This window comes from Pleurodeles waltl, chromosome 2_2 (genome assembly GCF_031143425.1).
Source record: "Pleurodeles waltl isolate 20211129_DDA chromosome 2_2, aPleWal1.hap1.20221129, whole genome shotgun sequence".
In the NCBI taxonomy this organism is placed as follows: Eukaryota; Metazoa; Chordata; class Amphibia; order Caudata; family Salamandridae; genus Pleurodeles; species Pleurodeles waltl.
The window spans coordinates 659,802,874-659,826,965 of record NC_090439.1 but is presented as its reverse complement, the minus strand read 5'-3'; the positions used below and the strand labels follow the sequence as shown (position 1 = coordinate 659,826,965).

General features: G+C 46.8%; 1 protein-coding gene across 1 annotated transcript; it reads right to left on the bottom strand.

The window, feature by feature from the left end:
• Window positions 1-4,614: 4,614 nt before the first annotated feature.
• Window positions 4,615-5,025, bottom strand: LOC138276978 (uncharacterized). Its single transcript, XM_069219213.1, has one exon. The coding sequence runs from the start codon at window positions 5,023-5,025 to the stop codon at window positions 4,615-4,617; it is 411 nt and encodes a 136-aa protein (XP_069075314.1).
• Window positions 5,026-24,092: the final 19,067 nt, after the last annotated feature.

Below are 24,092 nucleotides of genomic sequence, written 5' to 3'. Positions count from 1 at the left end.
CGATATAACAACATCAAATTTCAGACTATTGGAAAACATCTCCCATTCAAACCCACTTCAATTATGGAAAAGAAAAGGTTTCTGGTATTTTTAGCCAAAATATTTTATTTTCCAGAACCTGGGATAACCCGTTGAAGTCCATCACACTGTAAAACTAGTGTTTTGGACATCCGTTGGTTGTCTTCTATCCTACAGCAGTTAAAACCCACCAAACCCATGCAGTCTTATATCCTTTCCAACAAGAATTGACAACAAGCTGCAGGGATATGATGGCCACATTACATTAGCTTCGTTATTCCTTGATTGTAGGGGACATCTCCAGTTCTAGGAGGCCCCCATTATGATAGGCTTCTGGGACTGAGGAACAGCAAAAGCTCAGTGGTCAAAGAAAGTTGGCAGAGAATGTGTCAGTTGTCATAAATGGCATATGGAGAAAAGGCTAGAGAGAGAATAGAAATATTGCAAAGTACAGAGAAGATAGAGAGAAAAGAGTCTAGAAAAGGAGACAAGAGTAAGAGAAAGAAGAGTAAATAGGAAAAGCAAACAAGGGCAGGAGAGACAGGAATAGGAAGATGGATACAGCAGCAAACAGAAAGAAATAGTAGGGAAAAGGCTGGGAGAGGCAGAGAGGGCAGATATTTGAGGTTGGGAGTGAATAGAAAAAGTATGAGAGAGTCTACAGGAGCAAAATGAGAGCTGGGTACATGTAGAGAAATGATGACTGGAGATTTAAAGTATAATTTATAACATGTTTTGGTCAATACACCTGGGCCAATGTGATTTCAAATCATAATTTTGCACCTTATGTTCTAAAAGGGATTTTAGTGTAAAATTGAATAATCATCTTGCATAGTGGTTTTTAAAATACTAATAAGGTCTAACCAATGTTAGTTGATGCACATTGCGTTGTGCAAATTGCCTAACAGAGGTATCCCCTTATTATTTGTGGATATATGCTGTTGGTGAGAAGTACTGATGCCTTCTCTTTTATTGCATTTTAGCCATGTCTACATTTGCTGGAAAGTACAGACTACTTGCTGAGAAGTTAAAGGGTCTATTAAGGAAGAGATTTGGCTTTCTAGTGTGCATTTAAATATGTCCGTTGCTTAACTGTTCATAGCATGAAGCTTGGCTTTTATGTGCACTCATACTAATGCTGAATAATCCATCTGCAAGTAAATATTTTCCATTTATAATACACATGGCATGCAGCCACTGTTAGACCTGACAGTCTTAGTGTGTTCATCCCCAACTTTTTGCCTGTCTCCCTCCACTGTTCTGACACTGTTTTTGCTGGTTTTAGGAATCAGGAATCTGCACACTTTACCAATGCTAAAGTGCATATGCTCTCTCCCTTAAACACGGTAACATTGGTTCATTCCGAATTGGCATATTTGATTTACTTGTAAGTCCCTAGCAAAGGGCCTGTAAATCAAATGCTACTAGTGGGCCTGATACCATGTCTCAGGGTTGCCAATGCAAGGCCTGTGTGTGTGCAGTTTCCCTGCCACTTTGTCTTGGCATTTAAAAGTACTTGCCAAGCTTTAACTCCCCTTTTTCTACATATACGTCACCCCTAAGGTAGGGTTCATAAGTAACCCTTAGGGCAGGGTGCTAGTTAGGTAGAAGGCACGACATATACCTGTGTGTTTTATTTGTCCTGGTAGTGGAAAACTCCTAATTTTGTTTTCCACTACTGTGATGCCTGCTCCTTTCATAGGATAGCATTAGGGCTACACTTATATACTGTTTGAGTGGTAGATTCTAATTGGAAAGGAATAAACAGGTCATGTTTAGTATGGCCAGAATGGTAATAGAAAATCCTGCTTATTGGTGAAGTTGGATTTTATATTGCTATTTTAGAAATGTAAATTTTAGAAAGTGAGCATTTCCATGCACTTAAATCCTTCTGTGCCTTACAGCCTGTCTCCAATTAACATCTGGGTTGGGCTGGTTGACAGCTCCCGTGTGCATTTCACCCAGACAACCACAAACACAAGATGCTCAGTCACACCTGCACACATCTGCATACTGAATGCAATGGAAGGGTTCCTGGGCTGGACGGGTGGAGGGCCTGACTTACATTTCAAAGGCTAGTGGCCTGCCCTCACAAAATGGACTGCCAAACCCCCTACTGGGATGCTGGCAGACAGACCTGTACTGAAAGGGGACCTTGTGCACTTCAAAACCACTCTTCGAAGTCTCCCCCACTTCAAAGGCATTTTTTGGTATATAAACTGGGTCCCTTATCCCACCAAATCAGACTCTTCTGGACCATACCTTGCAACCTGTCAAGAGGAACTGCCTGGCTGCCCAAAGTACTCCAAAAAACCAAAGGTACACAGTTCCAAACAGTGGGTTCTGTACAGGTTCATAGAGCGAACAGTGGATCCTGTGAATCTGTTTATTTTAGAACAAGAGCCCTCACTCACCAATTGGTGACATGCTTCATCATCAGGCTTTTGCTCCTTGTCAGGCCGGCACTGCAATGCCTGACAGGCCCCTCATGGGGTGTCTTTGCCGGAGATCTTTTGGCTATAGAAATGCTGGTTGTTGAGTGCTGGAATACGGGAGTGGTATATAAGTGGGTGAAGATAAAAATGGCTAAAGGTCTGTAAAATTCATTTTTAATCAAACACACACCCCTGTCATGATTGAAAACCGAAATGTGGGTAAGGATTAGAAGTAATGTCTAATCCACCCTCAAAGGCCAAAAATTTTAATTAAGTCAACAGTCCCTAGATTCAGGAGATGTGAGGAGTATGAGTACAGAAATCACTATACTACTACTACAAAGGTCAACATGTTTCTCGCAAATAATGTCATTTAATATCGGTGCGATTTGTCAGGACCAAAACGTACCCAATCCATATGTTATAGCCTAATTGGGAATCTATTCATGTCACAGGAACCCTCCTTGTATTAAAGGATGGGCCCCATCGGGATAACGGTGAGCATCAGTCCAAGCTGGTATAATTAACCCGCTCTCTTGGACCACTCGGCGGTTAGTCACCTACCTCTGCTCTGCGTTCCCGGAAAAAGTGCCCCAAAGGGCTCACCTGGACTGCTTTGCTGTGAAAGACTGCTGCCTTGCTGTTGCCCTTCTGGCTTCTGACTTTGCTAAGAAGTGCTCTCCAAGGACTTGGATTGAGCTTGCCTCCTGTTTTCTGAAGTCTCAGGGCCAAAAAGACTTAGGTGGTCATTATGACGTGGGCGGTGAGTGATAGAGTGGTGAAAATACCGCCAACAGGCCAGCGGTAATTACCACCAAATTATGACCATGTCGGTGATCCCTCCTGTAGACAGCCAATGTACCATTCCATCTGCCAGAGCGTTAACACCATGCACGGCGGCGGTAGCCATCAACAGCCAGGAGGAAGACAAAGTACCGCCCACCATATCATGACACAGCACACCGTCACAATTTCCGGGGCGGAACCAACGCCATAAAAAGCCTGTCTGGAAAACTTCACATGAGATGAAAGACTCACCATCAGAGACACAGCGAAGGACAACGCCGCCATGGAACCGTAACTGAAAGTCTTCCCGATTCTACGCCATGCTTCACCTGGAACACCAACGACGACGAAGACCACGGTGAGTACAGCCGCTTAGCACAAAAGGGAGGGAGGGAGGAAAAGGAGAGTGACACACACATACACAACACACACCATACACACAACCAGCTGCAGAGGAAAACCAGTCTCACAGGGCACACGTCATAATGCAAGGACAACAAGAAGGCAGTAATGAGAATGTACTGAATGGGAACACCCACCAAATGAACCAATTGGATAACAAAGATTTACGTACAAATGTCCACAAAGGGCCAATGCCCAGTCCAAAGTACTAAGGGCCCACATGGCCACAGGGCACAGTACAAGGCCCAACTTGTTTCCTGACATCATCCACACAGAACTCTGCAGGGGCATCATTTTGCAAGTGGGCAGGCACCGCAGGGGGATGGAGAATGGGGGGCACATCAGCCAAAGTCAGGAACTTGCCCACTGGTTCTGAAGGGGGCTCCATGCCCATTTACCTATGCAAGGTCGCAGTCTCTCAGGTGGGTGACTTGCCCTCTGGTTCTGGAGGGGGCTCCATGCCCTTTATCTTTGCTGGGGAGTGCAAGGTCACAGTCTATTAGGTGGGTGACTTGCCCACTGGCTCTGGAGGGGGTTCCATGCCTGTTTACCTATGCTGGGGAGTGCAAGGTCACAGTCTCTCAGGTGGTTGACTTGCCCACTGGTTCTGGAGGGGGCTCCATGCCCGTTTACCTATGCTGAAGAGTGCAAGGTCACATTCTCTCAGGTGGGTGGCTTGCCCACTGGATCTGGGGGGGGCTCAATGTCTGTTTACCTATGCTGGGGAGTGCAAGGTCACAGTCTCTCAGGTGGGTGACTTGACCACTAGTTCTGGAGGGGGCTCCTTGTACAACAGTCCCTGGAAGGTGGCCTACATGCCCTCTGCTGGAGGTGAGAGCTGCACTGTCTCAGCAGGAGATGAGGGCTGCACTGTCTCAGCTGAAGGTGAGGGCTCAGTGACCACTGGTGGTGGTGGTACCCTGCCAGCCTCTGCTGGAGATGAGGGCTGCACTGTGTCAGTAGTTGAAGGTGTCTACTGGGCAGCCTCTGCTGGAGGTGAGGGCTGCACTGTCTCAGCAGGTGAAGGTGCAGCCTCTGCAGGAGGAGAGGGCTGCACTGCCTCAGCTGGAGAAGGTGCCTTCTGGGCAGCCTCTGCTGGAGGTGAGGGCTGCCCTGTCTCAACTGGAGGTGAGTGCTCCGTGACCACTGGTGGTGGTGGCACCCTGCCATCCTCTGCTGGAGGTGAGGGCTGCACTTTCTCAGCAGGTGAAGGTACAGCCTCTGTAGGAGGAGAGGGCTGCACTGCCTCAGCTGGGGAAGGTACCTTCTGGGCAGCCTCTGCTGAAGGTGAGGGCTGCCCTGTCTCAGCTGGAGGTGAGTGCTCCGTGACCACTGGTGGTGGTGGCACCCTGCCAGCCCCTGCTGGAGGGGAGGGCTCCTTCATGGCAGGCGTTGAGGGCTTCTTCCCCTAGTGGCAGGAGTTGAGGGCTCCTTCCCTTTCATGGCTGGTGGAGTGGGATCCTTCACTGTCTTGCCTCCACAATTAAGAGGTACCTCCACTGTCCCCGTGGACTGTTTGGCTGAGGTGCTGGGCTGGGTCGTTTGGACCCTGCTCTTACAGGCAGGACGGGGGGTAAGAGGTCAAGTTGGGCAAGGAAAAGCTTCTTAGGGACAGTGGGGTGGGAAGAGGGAGGAGGGATGGGAGTGGAGTTTGAGGGAGTGGTTGTTGGAGGTGTATGTATGCTGGACCTGGGCGCAAGTGCATGGGCCATGTGAGTGTGTGAGGTGGACGGCTGTTGGGTGTCTGAGTGCTTGCATTTGTGTCCTTTAACGGGTGGGACAGAAAGGGTGGGAGAGGACACAGGGGATGTGTGGATGGATGTTGTGGCGATGTCTGCTGGTGAGGTGTGTGTGCTTCTTGGTGTGGTGATGCTGTTGGTGGATGTTGATGCAGTGCATGCAGGTTTGAGTGTGGACATGACATTGAGGGAGGTGGAGGAGGAGGCGGACCGGGGGAGACAGTGGAGGCAGTGGATGTGGTTGTGTCTGCAACTGTCTGGTGTTTGCGTGACTGTTTGTGGGCTGAAGTATGCTGCCTGTGTTTGACTGTGTCACTTTTGTGTGATGTCTTGTGTGCATGCTCGTCTGTATGTGTGCATGGGATGGGTTGGGGTTCAGGAGACAGACTGGGAAGTGGTAGTTGGAGTTGGGCTGCCAATTTACCGTGGATGCCCTCCAGGAATGCATTGCATTGCTGCATCTGGGATGCCAGCCCCTGGATGGCGTTCACAATGGTGAACCCTACAGAGATGGATCCCAGGAGGTCAATAGCCTTCTCACTCAGGGCAGCAGAGCAAACTGGGGTAGGGCCTGAGGTGCCTGGGGCAAAGGAGATGCCCACCCTCCTGGCTGAGCGGGCACGGGCAACTTGCTAAGGGGCTATTGGGAGGTTGGTGCTGGTATGGGGGGTGGCGGCTGTACCTGCAGCTGGGGTGGTCACAGAGGTGTCTGCCACCACCAGGGATCTTCCATCAGAGGAGGTATCTGAGTCTGTGTTGTCACCTCCTATCTCTGTCGTGGTGCTCCGTCCCACTGGTTCCTCTGGTGTCGGTGGACTCTGCCTTCTGGGTCCTGTGGAATGCAGCTCCCTCTGTCGCCGGTGCCCCTGCTCCTCTGCCAGATGATGCTAATGCACACATGGACAGGATGACAGAAGAAAAAAGGGGGAGGGAGAGAAAGGAAGCACTAGGTTAATTACTGCACCAACACCACAGAAGGCATACACAGAATCGTCACACACAGGGATCAGGATTGAGCACTGTATATTGCACTGCCAATCAATTGGCTAGATGCCACAGCAAGATGAAGGTCAACCACCGCCAACTGCACCCCTCCTGGGACCCACTAAACCCTGTCTGACATGGAATGCAACCTAGCTAGGTTACCTGGATTTCCCTTTTAACTATTACCCTTGAGCTAGATCACACTACAATGTCTGGCCTGGCATTAAGGGGCACACACTAACATCCACCTCCCACATCCCATGCCACCCACCAATTATTGTTGTAACAGCCACTGTACTCACCCCCTTGTGGCTGCTGTGATGCCCTCAAGCGCCCATCCAGCTCTGGGTAGGCCACTGCCAGTATGCGGGCCATCAGGGGGGTCAGGTTCCGACACGTACCCCTTCCTCGTTGGGAGGCCATCCCCAGCTGGGCCTCGACAGTCTTTCGTGCCCAGCATCTCAGGTCCTCCCACTATTTCCGATAGTGGGTGCTCCGCCTGCCATAGACCCCCAGGGTCCACACGTCCTTGGCGATGGCACGCCATAATTTCTTCTTTTGATGGGTGCTGATCTGCAGAGGCGATACAGACGGGAGGACACCATTACACATACAATCCAGCCTGTCACACATGGCCCACCAATCCCGTTTTCATCACCATTGGCAGACATATCGCCCGGCACCCACCATGTACACTACCACAATACATCCCCCTGATGACATGATGCTTTCACACACATCTCGATGCATCCTTCCCACATGCATTGTGCCCAAGGTGCACTCAGCTGTTGGTCTGGAGGTCCATACAGCAGTCCGTACTGGAGTAAGACCCCATCCACCAATCGCTCCAACTCCTCTGCAGTGAAGGCATGGGCCCTTTCCCTGGTCACATGGGACATGGTAGGTTCCAGACACAGGTCACAGCAGCACACTCAGTGTAGGTGTTCTCCTGTTGAAGCTCAGGAAACAAGTGAGGATTCAGATAGAACACGGCGGTCACATCCGTAGCCGTGTACACCGTCACTGCTGGTGCTGATCCCCATCGCCCACTGTACTCCATAGAGCCCCATATTATCCAATGAGGAACTGCATGGCGGTGCAAAACCGCCTTCCGCCACGATGCCCAACGTCGGCGGAGTTACCTCATTTCCACCTGCCCCTACATATAGGACAGACGTTCGCCATTTCTTGGTGGTGGACAACAATCAGACTAACCTTAACTGCGTCACTGCCTAGATTTGCACATGCCTTGTCATTCCCACTAACCCATCACATAAATGCAACATGTACACTGAGGTTGTGGTTCCATTGTTCAAATTGTGACAGCCTACTTACTCTTAGATACCTACCCCTGCGGATGAATGGGAGGAGAAGGCGAACGCCCGTTTACAGACCCCTTGTGGACTTGGCTACACTGGAGGACAGCCACATTATACTGACTTATAGACTGGACAGGGCCACAATCACAGAACTGTGTGCCAAATTGGAGCCTGACCCTGATATCAGCTATCCGTCATCCCACTGGGTTTCCCCCCCTCTTGTGCAAGTGCTATCAATGCTCCATTTCCAGGTGGAAGATTTGGCCACTGTGAAGGCAGGATTCTACGCAATGGGGCATATCCTCAATATTCACAGTAGAAAATATTAGTGGAGCACTCAAACTCTCTTTAAGTCATTACTAAAATGACCAATAGGACAATCTAGGAGGGTAAATTAGATCAGAATGTGAAGAAAAAACATGCAAAATTAAAAAACAGAAACATATGGGTGTTAACGTTCTCTTAATCATTAACAGCTTTAATAGTACATTTCTGTGTATTCGAAATACAATATATGACTCATCATATCCATGATATTATAAAATCACATAAAAAACAACAACATTTTTTTTTTCTTTTGATAATGCAAAAAAGTTATTGTCCATTCGTAAGAAAATCCATTTGGCAATTGAGCCCGGATGTTCAGTCTGTATAAATCCTCAACCAATCGAGGTAAGCTTCAGCCTGTGCGATGTTTTAGCCGACACGCATTTCATCCTATTCCGGGCCTTTATCAAGGCTTCTGTTTTTTTACTAATGAACTCCAAATTCCAAATTCAATAGAATCCAACTCTTGTTATTTATGTGTTTGTTTGCTTCTCAATGTCCTGATTTGACTCGTTGATATCCATTGTTCAACCCTAATCAGGGTTTCCAAATTTTACGCAATGGTTTATATTACAAATCCATTATCTTACTCATATCCTAAATATTATTGGGGCGATCGACGGTACACATATTGTGTTTGTCTCTCCCTGCCAGAATGAACAGGTGTTCAGGATTTGTAAGAGTTTCCACTCACTGAATGTGCAAATGGTGTGCCTGGCGGACCAGTACATTTTCCACGTCACTGACAAGTATCCTGGGTCGGTGCATGATGCCTTTGTCCTGAGGAATAGCAGCATCCCAAATGTGATGGCCCAACTACAGAGGCACAGAGTGTGGCTAATAGGTGAGCCAGAGTCCCCTCCCACTGTATGTCAGTGTATGCCTTCAGGTGTTTTCCCCATAGCATTGTTTAAGGCTATATGTTGTTCCTCAATACTTGCAGGTGACTCTGGCTACCCAAACCTATCGCAGCTCCTGACCCCTGTAAGGAATGCCAGGACAGGGGCTGAGGACCGTTATAATGAGGCACATGGGCTAAACAGAAGAATAATCGAAAGGACCTTCAGCGTACTGAAGGCCAGGTTCAGGTGCCTCAATCTGACAGGTGGATCCCTGTGCTACTCACCCGGAAAGGTCTGCCAGATAGTTCTGGCATGCAGCATGTTGCACAACCTGGCCCTCAGAAGACATGTGCCTTTTCTGCAGGAGGAGAAGACTGGAGATGCCCCTGTGGCAGCAGTGGATCCTGAGGACAGAGAGGAGGAGGAGGCAGAGGATGAGGACGCGGACAACAGAACATCAGTTATACGTCAATACTTCCAATGACACACAGGTGAGACAGTGGAACTGATCATTGCTCTCACTATTGATTTCATCTGTGTGACTGTAGCATGATGGCATTCACTTCCTTTGCATCACAACTTACTGTCACCTATGGCTTCTCATTTTCTAGATGTTGGTGATATGATGTCCTGATGTGATCACTACAGACAGTTGCAGGTCATTAATTGTATGCTATCACAGTGTTCAGACATTTGCACTAAACATGACTGTTCCCAAAAATGCACATTTTCAACACATAAAACAGTGTCACTCAAATTGTGTTTAAGGGTTTTTATTGTAGTGTAAATAAGTGTTTGAAAAGTGCAATGGAATAGTGTGATGGTAGAGGCAAGTCCAGGGTATTTTTCCAGTCTGTTTGTAGCACAGGTCCAGTGTCCAAGGGGCCATAGGAAGGGGAACAAATGCAGTTCAAAGTGGACAAGGTGACAGGGTGGGACAATCAGAAGAGTCTCATTTCCTGGCGGTGGTCTTGGTCTTGGCAAGTGTCTCTGGCTTCTGTCTGGGTTGCAGGGAACATTTGCAGGGTGGTTCACCTTCTGCAGGGGGAGGGGTGCTGGTGGCCTGTGCGTCCTGTGGTGGGGCCTCCTGTCCACTAGCTGCAGTGGAAGTGGTGGGCTGGTCAATAGACTGCCTAGTGGTAGGGGTCCACTGCTGTTCTGTATGTTCCCTCATGATGTTGGCCATGTCTGCCAGCACCGCTGCTTTGGAGATCATGGTGGTGTTGAGGGCCTGCAAGTCCCCCCTGATCTCCTGATGGTGTTCCTCCTACAACCGCTTGTTCTCCTGCATGTTGTCAAGGATCTGGCCCATCGTGTCCTGGGATCGTTTGTAAACCCCCAGGACATTAGTGAGTGCCTCCTGGGAGTCCGTTCACTGGGCCTGTCCTCCCTCTGGTGCACAGTGGTCCTCCCAGTGTCCCTGTTGCCCTGTGCCAATGTCCCCTGAATGGTGTGCCCACTGCCACTGACCCCAGTTCCCTGATTGTCTTGGGGGCAAGGTGTGGACTGGGGTCCCTGCACAGGTAGGCACGCTGCTGATTGACGTGTCCTGGTGACAGAGGTGTGGTGACGCTGGGTGGGTGCTGTGGTGGGTGTTGGATACAGATGGGGAGGCTCTGTGGTGGACTGTGAGTGGGCTGGGGTGAACAACTGTCCAGTGGTCCCTGATTGGCCAGATAGTTCATCCAGATGTCCAGCTTTACTGTAATCACTGGGGGCATCTTCTATTGGGGGACTGGATAGTCGTGGCACCTCCTCTCCCCCGAGGTTGGCTGGAGCACCTGTGGGGATGTAAGTGATGTATTATGCTTCATACCTGTTACATATTGTACATCCCTAGCTTCCCCTCTATCGTTGCTGTTGCCCTGTCACCTTTGAATGTGTATGGCGATGCATTGTCGGATTGTTAGGTCCTCTATTCTGTGCATGCTTTGATGATGGGTATCCATGCAGGGCTGGGAGGGCTGTCCATGCATTGGTATGGCATGCAGGGCTTGGCATTGGGGTTAGTCATCTGCGTTGGTGCATTGTGTTGGATGGAGTGGAGTGATGTGAGTGAGGGTGAGTGGGTGAGAAGGCATGCAGGTATGGGGGGGTGATAAGTAGTAAAAGTTGACTTACCAGTGTCAAGTCCTCCGGCAACTCCAGTGAGTCCCTCTAGATGCAGTATTGCCAAGACTTGCTCCTCCCATGCTGTGAGCTGTGGGGGAGCAGGTGGGGGCCCACCGCCAGACCTCTATGTGGCGAGCTGGTACCTTGTTGCCACGGAAGGTACCTTCCCCCGCAGGTCATTCCACCACTTCCTGATGCCTTCCCTTGTTCTTGGATGTTGTCCCATGGCATTCACCCTGTCCACGATTCGCCACCATAGCTCCATCTTCCTTGTAATGAATATCTGCTGGACCTGTGCTTCAAACAGCTGTGGCTCTACTCTGACTATTTCCTCAACCATGACCCGCAACTCCTCATCTGTGAAACGGGGGTACCTTTGTGGGGCCATGGGTGTTGTGTGTAAGTGTGTGGGTGTTGGGTACTGTGGTTGGGTGTGTGTAGTGGAGTGCGTGAGGGATGTATGGGTGTGTGTGGTTGTTGCAGTGGTCTTGATGTCTGTCTGGTAGCAATGATTTGTATTCGGAGGGCATTGTGGGTAATGTGGGTGTGTGCATGGGTGTCAGTTTCTTATTTTTTTTTAATAGCCAATGTTGGGTAGTTTAGTAGTTGGGTGTCCATTCTGAGCGCAGCGGTGTGTACCAATGGTTTACCGCCATTGAATATCCGTTGTGGTGATTTGTGGATCATAATGTGGTGGGAGTTGTTTTGTTGGCGTAACGGTATGGGTGTTGGTACCGACAGTTTACCACTGACCTTTGGGCTGGCTAATTTGGTGTATGTGGCTGTATTCTGTCGGTTTGGTGTGTGTGTGTGTGTCATATGGCAAATGGATATCGGCCACCGCAGTGGTATGTTGGCAGCCGTCATCATGGCGGTAAGCGGGATATACTGCCAATGTCATAATGAGGGCCTATAAGTGGTAAATCTGCTAACAAAAACCTTAATTACAGCCCAAGTTTCTTGAAATAAACATACATCGGCTTCTCAAGGAAAGAATACCAGTCCTTATCATTCAACTTGGATTTAATCATAGCCAGGTTCCTCAAAGTTAGAGAAAATCCGATTTATACTCAGCTTCTAATAAACAATGAGTCAGTAATTCACTCAATATCAATATTAATGGCCACTGGTACTGATACATCACTAACAGCCAAGGTTAACGTGGCTGCAGGTTCTGCCTGAGGTTTAAACCCATCAATTAGGTCTATGACCAAATGGTTACTTTTAATGTCTAGTTGTGCCCCAGAAAAAGGTAGTCAGACCAGCTGCTCTGAGGAAGCCACAGGGGAAAATCCATTAGAGGTGGGAGCAGCAATATTAGAATAGTTACCCACAGTTTCTGATACTGGATCCTGATGACTAAACTGTCTGGTGGCAAAAGCTGGTCCTAACACTACTACAGGATGGTAAAAGAAGCCCTAGGGGAGGGCTTTAATGCCCCCCACCAGAGGAGGGCTGACTCAAGGAGTCATCACTTTCCATTTGGAAATTACACTTAAGTGTAATAAGGCAACTCCAATGTTAGCCTAAGGGAGAGATAGGCCTCGCCGTAGTGAAAAATTAATTGAAGATTTTTTCATTACTAGGACATGTAAGACTTTAAAGTTCATGTCCTACTTTTTAAATACATTGCACCCTGCCCTCTGGGCTGTCCAGGGCCTGCTCAAGGGGTGACATATGTATTAAAAAGGAAGGTTTGGGCCTTGCCAGGTTAAAATTGCAGTTACAACTGTACACACAGGCTCTGCAATGGCAGGCCTGAGACGTGCTTAAAGGGCTACTTAGGTGGGTGGCACAATCAGTGCTACAGTCCAGCTGGTAACAATACACAGACGCTGGGCACATGGAGTACCACTTACTAGGGACTTACAAGTATATTAAATATTTCAACTGGGTATAAGCCAATATTACCATGTTTAGGGGAGAAAGCACTTTAGCACTGGTTAGCAGTGGTAAAGTGCGCAGCGTCCCAATACCAGCAAAAACTATGCCAGAAAAAGTGGAGAATGAAGGCAAAGAGTTGGCGGGGGAGTCCACCCTAAGGCTGACAGGTCTAACAATGATGGATGCCACGTTTATACTTTACAAGCCATGGCCAACAATAGATGTAAACATCCCATTAGTATGTGTGCTGAAACCCTGCAAACATAATGCACTTTACAATGACATGGTAACTTGTAAAACACCAAACTAACAACTAACCCACAGAGAATCAATCATTTTTAACAGGCAATGATTTAAACCATCCTCAAAATCAACCCACATACTGCAATTTAGAGATTCTTCTATTGCTTTAACCGGAGCATACAAAGGCACCTTCAAACTTCACCCTGAGTTTAGAATATGCAACTAACCTAGAAATTAAAAGGTTAAAAGCATTAGCATATATCCCTTTAACAGAAGTCACTCAGTCACTAAACATTATAAGATGCTAATCCAGTTCCCCTATTACTAACAGAATGAAACAAAAGTAGTTATAATAATAGATTATTTTGAAGATACTTGTGTTGGTCAATTGCACCATTCAGGCCACTGGTACAAGCCCAAGTATCATATTCCACAATGGAATGTCTATAATAGCACCATTTTCCAAGAAGCAAAGACAATGCAGGGAAAGGGTGACACTGTTCCTTCACTGTTCCAAGGAACACTTGTAAGAAGCCATCCTACATTCTACCAATTCCTAGAAATACTAAAAAAACAATAACACAACCAGTAACTAAGAATGGAACAATCTCAAACCCAGCTTAAATAAAAAATCTCCAAACAAACTAATCAAGTGCATGAACTCCTAGAATTAAAGTAGAACTCTTTGCTAACAACCAAGGCCCTTCATATGTAGTCTCAATATCAGGGACCTTACTTTAAACAGTGTTGTTGTTTCGTGTGGTTCTTTTAAACTCTCTAAAGCACAAACACTTTATAAAAATAGATTTCCAAATATTAATGAAGGGAATTTTAAAACCAATCTGAATTAAAAAAATAAATAAAACACAAATTCAGATTGATAATTACATTTTACTTTAATAAATATTGTAAAATAAATAAACATACGAGGCAAAATAAGCAACATTATTTTAAATAAGCAGATACTTTTCTATTATCAAGAAAAATATGGTAACAGCATACAGATCTTTATATATCAACACAAACAAAAATAGCATAAACATGAACACTGCTCACTCATTAAGTCCAGGTCAGTGAAATGATGATCCAAAAATGCAATTCTAAAACAAATTGAAAAAAAGAGCCACAAATAATACAAAAATGAACCAGAAATGAGAACATGCAATCTGACCTTACAGACTTCTTATAAAGCAGAGCACGGTAAAAATCAGTAAAATCAATGTTGAACAAATAGAATACACATAAAATAATACACATTACACTTAGGCCTTCCACATTCATAGTCCTATAAACTAAGTAACATATTACACTAAAAAACGATACACAAACATCAAGTAACAATGACTGGCCTAAGCAAGTCTAAAGACTTCCCCCCACTAATAAACATTTAGAAAATAAGCTTAGAATAATTTTACCTGAATCGGAGACAAGTAAATGAAAACCTTGACTGCAAATTCCTAAAACAACCTAAGGAATGAAGAAAAACTGCAAGGCCAAAGACACAAGAAAGAAATGGCAGAAAAATGAAATTAAGAAAAGACTTTCATCCCATAGAAATCAAAATAAGGTACTTTATATTTTAATATTTATGCAATAATAAACATGTTCAACATTTTAAAATGTTCTGTGTTGTAAAAGATGGACACATAGTTTTATATATAAATGTATATTAAAAATACCAACATATTTTTGCAGTACTAAAACATATATTTTAATATTAAAACAATGTAATTAACAAATAAATTGATAAACATTACTGCAGAACACGTTTAACAAGTGCCTAACTATAGATACAAATGCATGTACACTACAAGTTTGTAATTTGCGTAATGGTTATTCTGAAGTAAAAAATATTGTTTCTTTAAAAAAAAGATATTCTAAACATGTATTAATTGTTGTAAAATAATGCACAGTAAAAATGCTATATATTAAAAGTAATGAGCATAAAATGTATACAAGTACAAAAACTACATTCATAAACAGTGTATGCTATAATTTACCATGATTGTTTAATATATAAAATGAAAAATACAAACAAATGCTAACATTGTAGCAGGAATTGCCTTGAGTGGGTGGGATGCACTGCACCTTGTAGGTGGGAGAAGCCTTGGGAGCTCAGGTGGGCCGCTACATTTCCTGACAAGGCTACCTCACAGGGGCCAGCCTCTGGTGTTGTCTTCTCATCCAGGAGTCTTGTCCCTGGGGATATTCTCTTCTCCATCTTCCTGTTGTCTCCTCCTTCCCAAAGTGCCTCAATGGGACTTTGTGGAAGGTATATTCTCTCCAAACTAAGATGACCTCCATTAATCAGTCCAATATAGAGATCTCCCAGTCCTAGATGGAGACCATGTATATTTATGTCATTTTCAGTTTTTTCACTATATAAAGGAACAAATGCTTTGAGTAGTTCTATTTTGTTTCATGCTCCTGACTTTTTCCTGGGGTTTTCCTGGATTTTGTCAGTCTTGTCTCTTTACTTACAGCCTTCTGTTCGTCACATCTCCAAGGCTAATCAGCTTCCATTCTTTGTCTCCTCACTGTGACCCTTGATTCCACCTGGATCTACCCCTTCCCTCTTCAGGTGATCACGTCTATCCTCGAGTTAGGTACCTCTGACCTGCCCTGGTGTCTAGCTGGCACTTTGGAGGTTTTTGCTTTAGGGCTTTTTCCTCCTTTTGGGGTTTCTTCTCGAAGGCACCTTCTGCTTAGTGTTGACAGCAATGTGGCTACATGAAGGGGTTGCTCCCTACCTCTGGCAGAGTGAGGGCCTGACTACGACTTTGGTGAAGGGGATTAGTTCAACACAAACCTGACTGCTATCCTGTCTACTGTATTACAAGTTCAGTAGGATATAATGGAGCTTGTTTTATGGCGGGTGGGATAGCCGTCACGGTTGTGACAGAGTAATCCCCTCCACAAAGGTCGTAATCAGGCCCTAGGACATCCAAACTCAGCAACAGTCTCAGATCCCCCGTTAGGCATCAGTCCCGTGACAAATATTTTATGGCTATCACACTTACTATTTTCAGTAAAAACGTATTGAAGAAAGTGTAATGATTTGGAGAATGTCTAATTTACTACTTTCACTTCAAACGTAGCCACGTTAGGGAGAGTGTTGGACTTGGAAGGGGAGTGGGGCTCAAATTAAACCACAATGAGGAAATAGTTGGACTATAAGGGATCAGATTTACTATCCCACTCCAAACTGAAACACATGGGGTAGTGTTGGATTTTTAGGGATTTCCAATTTACTATTACCACTTCAAACCTAACCACAATGGGGAAAGTGTTGGAGTTTTGGGAGTAGATTTACTATTCTAGCTATAAACTTAACCACACTGGGGAAAGTATTAGACTTGGGGAAAGTGTAAGACTTTTGGGGGGGTCAGATTTCCTATTGCCACTTAAAACTATTAAATTGAGGAAAGTGATTGACTTTGGAGGGGTCATATTTATTATTCCCTCTCCAAACTTTACCCCACTGGGGAAAATTGTGGACTTTCTTAACTAAATCTTGGAAAGTGCTGGGCTCTTAAGTTTCATAATTAACTATGCCCTCAAACCTTAATAGACATTACACTAAAAATAATAGTTTGCAGGTACACATTTTGTGTATCACAAAAATGTAAACCAAATAACAGAGTAAACTGAGATTACCACCCACAAATTTACAAATATTATTTCAAAATTACAATGTGCAAGTATAAATTTATAATTTCAAAAATCTCTTTAAAGAAACCTTAATGTTTTACATTTTAAAATCAAATTATAAATTATTAATTCCCAATTAGGAGGCAAATTACACATTTGTAAAAACAAAAATAAATATAATGAACCGTTCATTGTGATAAAAATTATACAAAATGAAAAAATGTTTAAACAAAGAATGATAAATGCTTTACAGAATTATATTAATAAGAACATTACAAATTTTACAAGCTATAAAAAGTTATTGAAAAATGTATTTTTTGACATTACATATAAAAAATAAATCTTCCATAATTAAAAATAACAAAAATAAAAAGCACATTTGCATACATTTGATTAAAAAATATCTTGAACCGTTTAAAATTGTTGTGTGATTTTTTTATTTATATATAAACTTATTTAAAAAATGTATTCACTCCCCACCCTATTCTCTCATAAGCCCAACATGCAGCTCCTAAAATTATTATAAAAAAAACAAATACAAACATTTTCAAGTAAATACAATATCTTTAAGCAAAAATAACATCCCCCAAATGCACTTTAAAAACTGCTATGCTGTATAATGATATAACAAAACAATATTTTTACAATAATGTTAAAAAATAGTTTTAAAAAAACCAATATGCTTTTCTGGGAAATTCTGACGGCCCACCCTATGAACCAACATTTTTGTCTCATGATACTGTTCAGAAGATATTTTGTTAGAACACTGGTAAATGTACATCAAAATCATTCAAGCACTCTGGCCTTCATTTAGTGTTTTGTGGTTACCAACATCAACATATTCCATCAATTTCACATATCACTCACATCTATCCCACTGAATAGTCTGCATAACGTCACTCCCACTCTCCTGAAAATGTCTTTTCTTAAAAATATCACAATCCTTTCCCAAGTCTTCATCAACAATCTATATTCCATGCATTTTGCAACACTCTGACATAGCGCGGCAGACATACCACATTAGACTGTGCCACATATTGCCATCACTGATTTCCACCACTTCTCAAACTACCAGACTATGTACAATGGCTCAGAGAACTGGGACCAACTATACCTTACCAGAAAAATGTCTTTACACATACTAACACATCCATGAGCATTTCCATGTTCCAGCATCCAGGACCAATATTCAATCAAATATTCAAAGCAGACCTTGGCCCCAGATTTACTTAATATATTAATAATTGAAGCTTGATCTATGATAGGTCTCTGAGATGTGTCAATCTAAGCACAGGGCATGCTGGTGTGAACCCTGTAGTCCACAGTCTTATCCTACTCTGGTTGTTAGAAGCTACCCATTCATACACCATTTTATGGTCCTCATCCAGAGGTACCTCATGTGTCATATATGCTATTTGAACCCCAGTTCTGTAAAAAGCACCAAAGTCGTACATAACGTTCCCTGGCACATTGTCGTAGGTGATTAAATCCTCCTGAATGTTGTCCTAGCTGAGCAAACCATGCCTGATGTGTCCCATAATCGGAAGTAACAAGGGATGCATCTTGTTGCTCCTACACTCTCTTCTCTGGAAATACATCAATCTGTAACATGAAAGGGGATAACCACCACTGAGTCGTACTTCTGTTTTATGTAATTCTAAAGCAACACTAACAACCTGCCATGGTGTACCTTTAAGTCAGGAATAAACTTCAACTAAAAGGTAAATCCCTGCTATCAATAATGCCACTTGGCAATCCTCAATGTACCTTTATTTGCCCTTAGAGTGAGGCACCAATGTACAGAAGACCTGTGAACAGTATGGATCAGAAAATCAGGTAACCCTCCCTCCCCCGGGAATGTCTGAACTGAGTGATTCCCAACCAAAAGTGTTGTGTCTCTTTATTCACAATAAAATATTTTTGTTCGACCTCATGCACTGCTGTACAGGAAATATCACCACTTCCTTCAATCTGTTATATTTTATAACACATTGTATTGTTTTATACATAAATAAACTTATAGACCGCGATGCGTACGTCTGTAGCCCTATAAGCCCTCCACGAGTGCACATGGTCTTATTTACAAAGTAGTCAGTAATGTACCAGGATGCCATGCAATGGTAAGTGGCAACAACACAAGCAACGCATAGCAAAGAGTGTTGGTCACCAGCAGAAAACACCCGCTCTGCAGCCCGCCCAAGGGCAGAAAGTTCATTCTCTCTGCAATAACATTCAACATGGCAGCTCATGGCTGCGTTTCCAAGGAGTCCGTATGCCGTAATATTTATCGGGGAACTCCCTGGCCTTGAACACCAGTTTCTTCATTGTGGTGCAGTAGTCCATACCCTTTATCCATTCATGCACGGGCTGGCCTGTTCACCCCTCCAGTGCTCAACCAGGTACCTCTTGGCTACTACATAGGCTCTGGCACATTTTTTAAACCATTACCCATGCCATAGGCTCGCCTATACCAATATAGAGCCACCATCTTCGAGATGGGATTGTTATCAATGTTAGCAACGCAACATTAATTTAGCTCATCAGCTAGGTCGCTCCCCCTGCCGCTGCAGCTCCTCCAGGTTCCTGAGTTCCTGAGACCTACCTCACAGTAAGTACCCCCCACCTCCCAGCCCCTCGTTCTGCCCCGCGCTACTCACCCTCTCTCCTGCTCCTGCTTCTTTTCCTCTTTTCTTCTTCTCTGTTCTTCCTCCTCTCTCCTCGTCTGTATTCTTCTTCTGTACTTCTCTTCTCCCCGTCTTCTCTCCTCTTCTCTTCTTCCTCATCTTCTGCTGTGGTCTTCTGCACTCTGTCTCTTCGTTTTTTGTATCTTCCTCCGTGTTCTTCTGTGTTCTTCTGTGTTCCTCTGTCTTCTTCTGTGTTCCTCTGTCTTCTTCTGTCTTCCTCGGTGTTCTTCTGTCTTCCTCGGTGTTCTTCTGTCTTCCTCGGTGTTCTCCTTTCTTCCTCTGTGTTCTTCTGTCTTCCTCTGTGTTCTTCTGTATTCTTCTCTGTTCTTCTGTCTTCCTCGGTGTTCTTCTGTATTCCTCTCTGTTCTTCTGTGTTCTTCTGTGTTTCTTCTGTTCTTCCGGTCTTCAGTCCTTCCGGTCTTCAGTCCTTCCGGTCTTCTGTTCTTCTTTTCTTCTGTTCTTCTTTTCTTCTGTTCTTCTGTTCTTCTTGTCTTCTTGTCTTCTGCCTTCGGCTCTTCTGCCTCCTCCATCCTCTTCTCCCCGCGCCTGCCCTCCTGCTCCTGCCTCATCCCCCTCCCCCACTCGCATCCCCCATCTATCTCCCCTATCTAACCCGTTCACTTTCTACCTCCCTCACTCCTCCTATCTACCTATCTCTCCATCTCTCTATCCCACTATCCAACTCCCTCACTCTCCACCTCCTCCTATCTTCCTATCTCTCTATCTTTTTCCCTATCTATTGATTTCTCTATCTACCTTTTCTCTCTACCTATTTCTCTATCTCTCCCCCCCTCCCGCCACCCCCTCTATTACCTATCTTCCTATCCCCTCACTCTACCTCTCACCCTCACCCACCTCTACAACCCCCCCTCCCCTATCTTCACAACCCTACACCTATCTTTCTCCCTAATCTCCTAAACCTCCTAACACTCTCCCCCCTCCACCCTTAAACCCCCCTCCCCCAGCTCTTCTCACTCTACCTGTCCCCCCCTCCCTCGCGCTTTCCCGCCGCGACCTCCTGCACGCCCCCGCCCCCCAGCTCCCATTCGCCCCCAGCTGACCCCTCCCCGCCCCCTCCTACCTCATATGGCGGCCGCTGCGCGACAGTGGTAGCGACCCTTGACCCAAGGGTAGGTCGCTCCCCCTGCCGCTGCAGCTCCTCCAGATTCCTGAGTTCCTGAGACCCATCTCACAGTAAGTACCCCCCACCTCCCAGCCCCTCGTTCTGCCCCGCGCTACTCACCCTCTCTCCTGCTTCTTTTCCTCTTTTCTTCTTCTCTGTTCTTCCTCCTCTCTCCTCGTCTGTATTCTTCTTCTGTACTTCTCTTCTCCCCGTCTTCTCTCCTCTTCTCTTCTTCCTCATCTTCTGCTGTGGTCTTCTGCACTCTGTCTCTTCGTCTTTTGTTCCTCTGTCTTCTTCTGTCTTCCTCGGTGTTCTTCTGTCTTCCTCAGTGTTCTTCTGTCTTCCTCGGTGTTCTTCTGTCTTCCTCGGTGTTCTTCTGTCTTCCTCGGTGTTCTTCTGTCTTCCTCGGTGTTCTCCTTTCTTCCTCTGTGTTCTTCTGTCTTCCTCTGTGTTCTTCTGTCTTCCTCTGTGTTCTTCTGTATTCTTCTCTGTTCTTCTGTGTTCTTCTGTGTTTCTTCTGTTCTTCCGGTCTTCAGTCCTTCCGGTCTTCAGTCCTTCCGGTCTTCTGTTCTTCTTTTCTTCTGTTCTTCTTTTCTTCTGTTCTTCTGTTCTTCTTGTCTTCTTGACTTCTGCCTTCGGCTCTTCTGTCTCCTCCGTCCTCTTCTCCCCGCGCCTGCCCTCCTGCTCCTGCCTCATCCCCCTCCCCCACTCGCATCCCCCATCTATCTCCCCTATCTAACCCGTTCACTTTCTACCTCCCTCACTCCTCCTATCTACCTATCTCTCCATCTCTCTATCCCATTATCCAACTCCCTCACTCTCCACCTCCTCCTATCTTCCTATCTCTCTATCTTTTTCCCTATCTATCGATTTCTCTATCTACCTTTTCTCTCTACCTATTTCTCTATCTCTCCCCCCCTCCCGCCACCCCCTCTATTACCTATCTTCCTATCCCCTCACTCTACCTCTCACCCTCACCCACCTCTACAACCCCCCCTCCCCTATCTTCACAACCCTACACCTATCTTTCTCCCTAATCTCCTAAACCTCCTAACACTCTCCCCCCTCCACCCTTAAACCCCCCTCCCCCAGCTCTTCTCACTCTACCTGTCCCCCCCTCCCTCGCGCTTTCCCGCCGCGACCTCCTGCACGCCCCCGCCCCCCAGCTCCCATTCGCCCCCAGCTGACCCCTCCCCGCCCCCTCCTTCCTCATATGGCGGCCGATGCGCGTCCGTGCAGCTGGCGCGCCGGAGGCGCGCCAGAGGCAAGCCCGTCTGCGCCCGTCGGCGCCTGGCCCGCGCCCAGCGCCACGACCCCTGGTCCCCAGCTCTCCCAAGCCCCGCTGATCCGCTACGACCCCACCACCCTCCATGCCCTCAACCCAGGATGCTCCAACACCTGCTTCCAAGCTCACCCCAAACGCACCCATGGACCCTTCGCCTGCAACTCCTGCAAACGCATCTTCCACCACGCAACAACTACGACCACAAGCCCACGCGCCATCAACCACCTCAAGTGCATCCTAGTCAATGCTCGCTCCGTTCACAAACACGCCGTTGAACTCTAGGACCTCCTAGACTCCACAGCACCGGACGTCGCCTTCATCACGGAGACCTGGATGAACGCCTCCTCTGCTCCAGACATCGCCACCGCCATCCCCGAAGGCTACAAGATCTCCAGGAAAGACCGCACCAACCAAGTAGGAGGAGGTATCGCCATCGTCTTCAAAGACTCCATCAGCGTCACCACCTCCACTGAAGACTCCCCTCTCGCCGCTGAACACCTGCATTTTCAGATTTGCACCGACCCGAGGACCACCCTCAGAGGATCCCTCGTCTACCGTCCTCCCGGACCTCGCGCCCCTTTCAGCGACGCCATCGCCGACTTCATCTCCCTGCACGCCCTCGCCTCACCGGACTACATCCTCCTAGGCGACCTCAACTTCCATCTGGAACAAAACAACGACCCCAACACCACCATCCTGCTCGACAACCTCGCCAACCTCGGCCTCAAACAACTGGTGAACACTGCCACCCACATCGCCGGACACACACTCGACCCTATCTTCTCCGCCAGCAAACACGTCTTCTTCAGCCACGCCTCCGCCCTACATTGGACCGACCACAGCTGCGTCCACTTCACATTCCGACGCAAGACCCACCACCTCCGCACTCAACCCATCCCTCGCCGACAGTGGAACAAGATCCCTGAAGAGCAACTCTTCTCCGCACTCGCCGCCAACCAACCCACCCTCACTACCGACCCCAACGACGCAGCCCTCAACCTCACAAACTGGATCTCCAACTGCGCAGACAACCTTGCTCCCCTCAAACGCTCGCAGCGACAGAACAACACCAAGAAACCCCTCTGGTTCTCTGACACCCTCAAAGAATCAAAGAAAACTTGTCGCGCACTTGAGAAAGCCTGGCGCAAGGACCGCACCGCTGACCACATGACCGCCCTCAAGAACGCTACCCGCGAACACCACCACCTGATCCGCGCTGCCAAAAGGAATTTTTTCACCGACAGACTGGAAAAAAACAGCCACAACAGCAGAGAACTCTTCAGCATCATCAAGGAGTTCTCCAATCCCAGCGCCAACGCCAACGCCTTCACGCCCTCACAAGATCTATGCGAATCCCTCGCCACTTTCTTCCATCGCAAGATCAGCGACCTCCACGACAGCTTCGGACACCAGACCCAACCAAACACCACAGAACCCACATCCTCGACCATCACCCTCAACAACTGGACCCACATCAGCACGGAAGAAACCAAATCCATCATGAACTCTATCCACTCCGGCGCCCCTTCGGACCCCTGCCCGCACTTCATCTTTAACAAAGCCGACGACATCATCGCCCCGCACCTCCAGACCATCATCAACTCTTCTTTTTCTTCTGCTACCTTCCCCGAATGCTGGAAACACGCCGAAGTCAACACCCTACTAAAGAAACCTACGGCTGACCCGAGCGACCTGAAAAACTTCCGCCCCATCTCCCTTCTGCCTTTCCCAGCCAAAGTAATAGAGAAGACCGTCAACAAACAGCTGACCACCTTCCTGGAAGACAACAACCTGCTCGACCCCTCACAGACCGGATTCCGAACCAACCACAGCACTGAAACCGCCCTCATCTCAGTCACAGACGACATCAGAACCCTGATGGACAACGGTGAAACAGTCGCCCTCATTCTTCTCGACCTCTCGGCTGCCTTTGACACCGTCTGTCACCGCACCCTAATCACCCGCCTCTGCTCCACCGGGATCCAAGACCAGGCCCTGGACTGGATCGCCTCCTTCCTCGCAAACCGCTCCCAAAGAGTCTACCTCCCTCCGTTTCGCTCAGAACCCACTGAGATCATCTGCGGCGTACCTCAAGGCTCATCACTCAGCCCGACACTCTTCAATGTCTACATGAGCCCCCTCGCCAACATCGTACGCAAGCACGACATCATCATCACCTCCTACGCCGACGACACCCAACTTATACTCTCCCTCACCAAGGACCCCGCCAGCGCCAAGACCAACCTACAAGAGGGTAT

Coding starts and splice junctions, on each gene's coding strand:
- LOC138276978 (XM_069219213.1), bottom strand. CDS start 5,025: ATGAAGGAGCCCTCCCCTCCAGCAGGGGCTGGCAGGGTGCCACCACCA.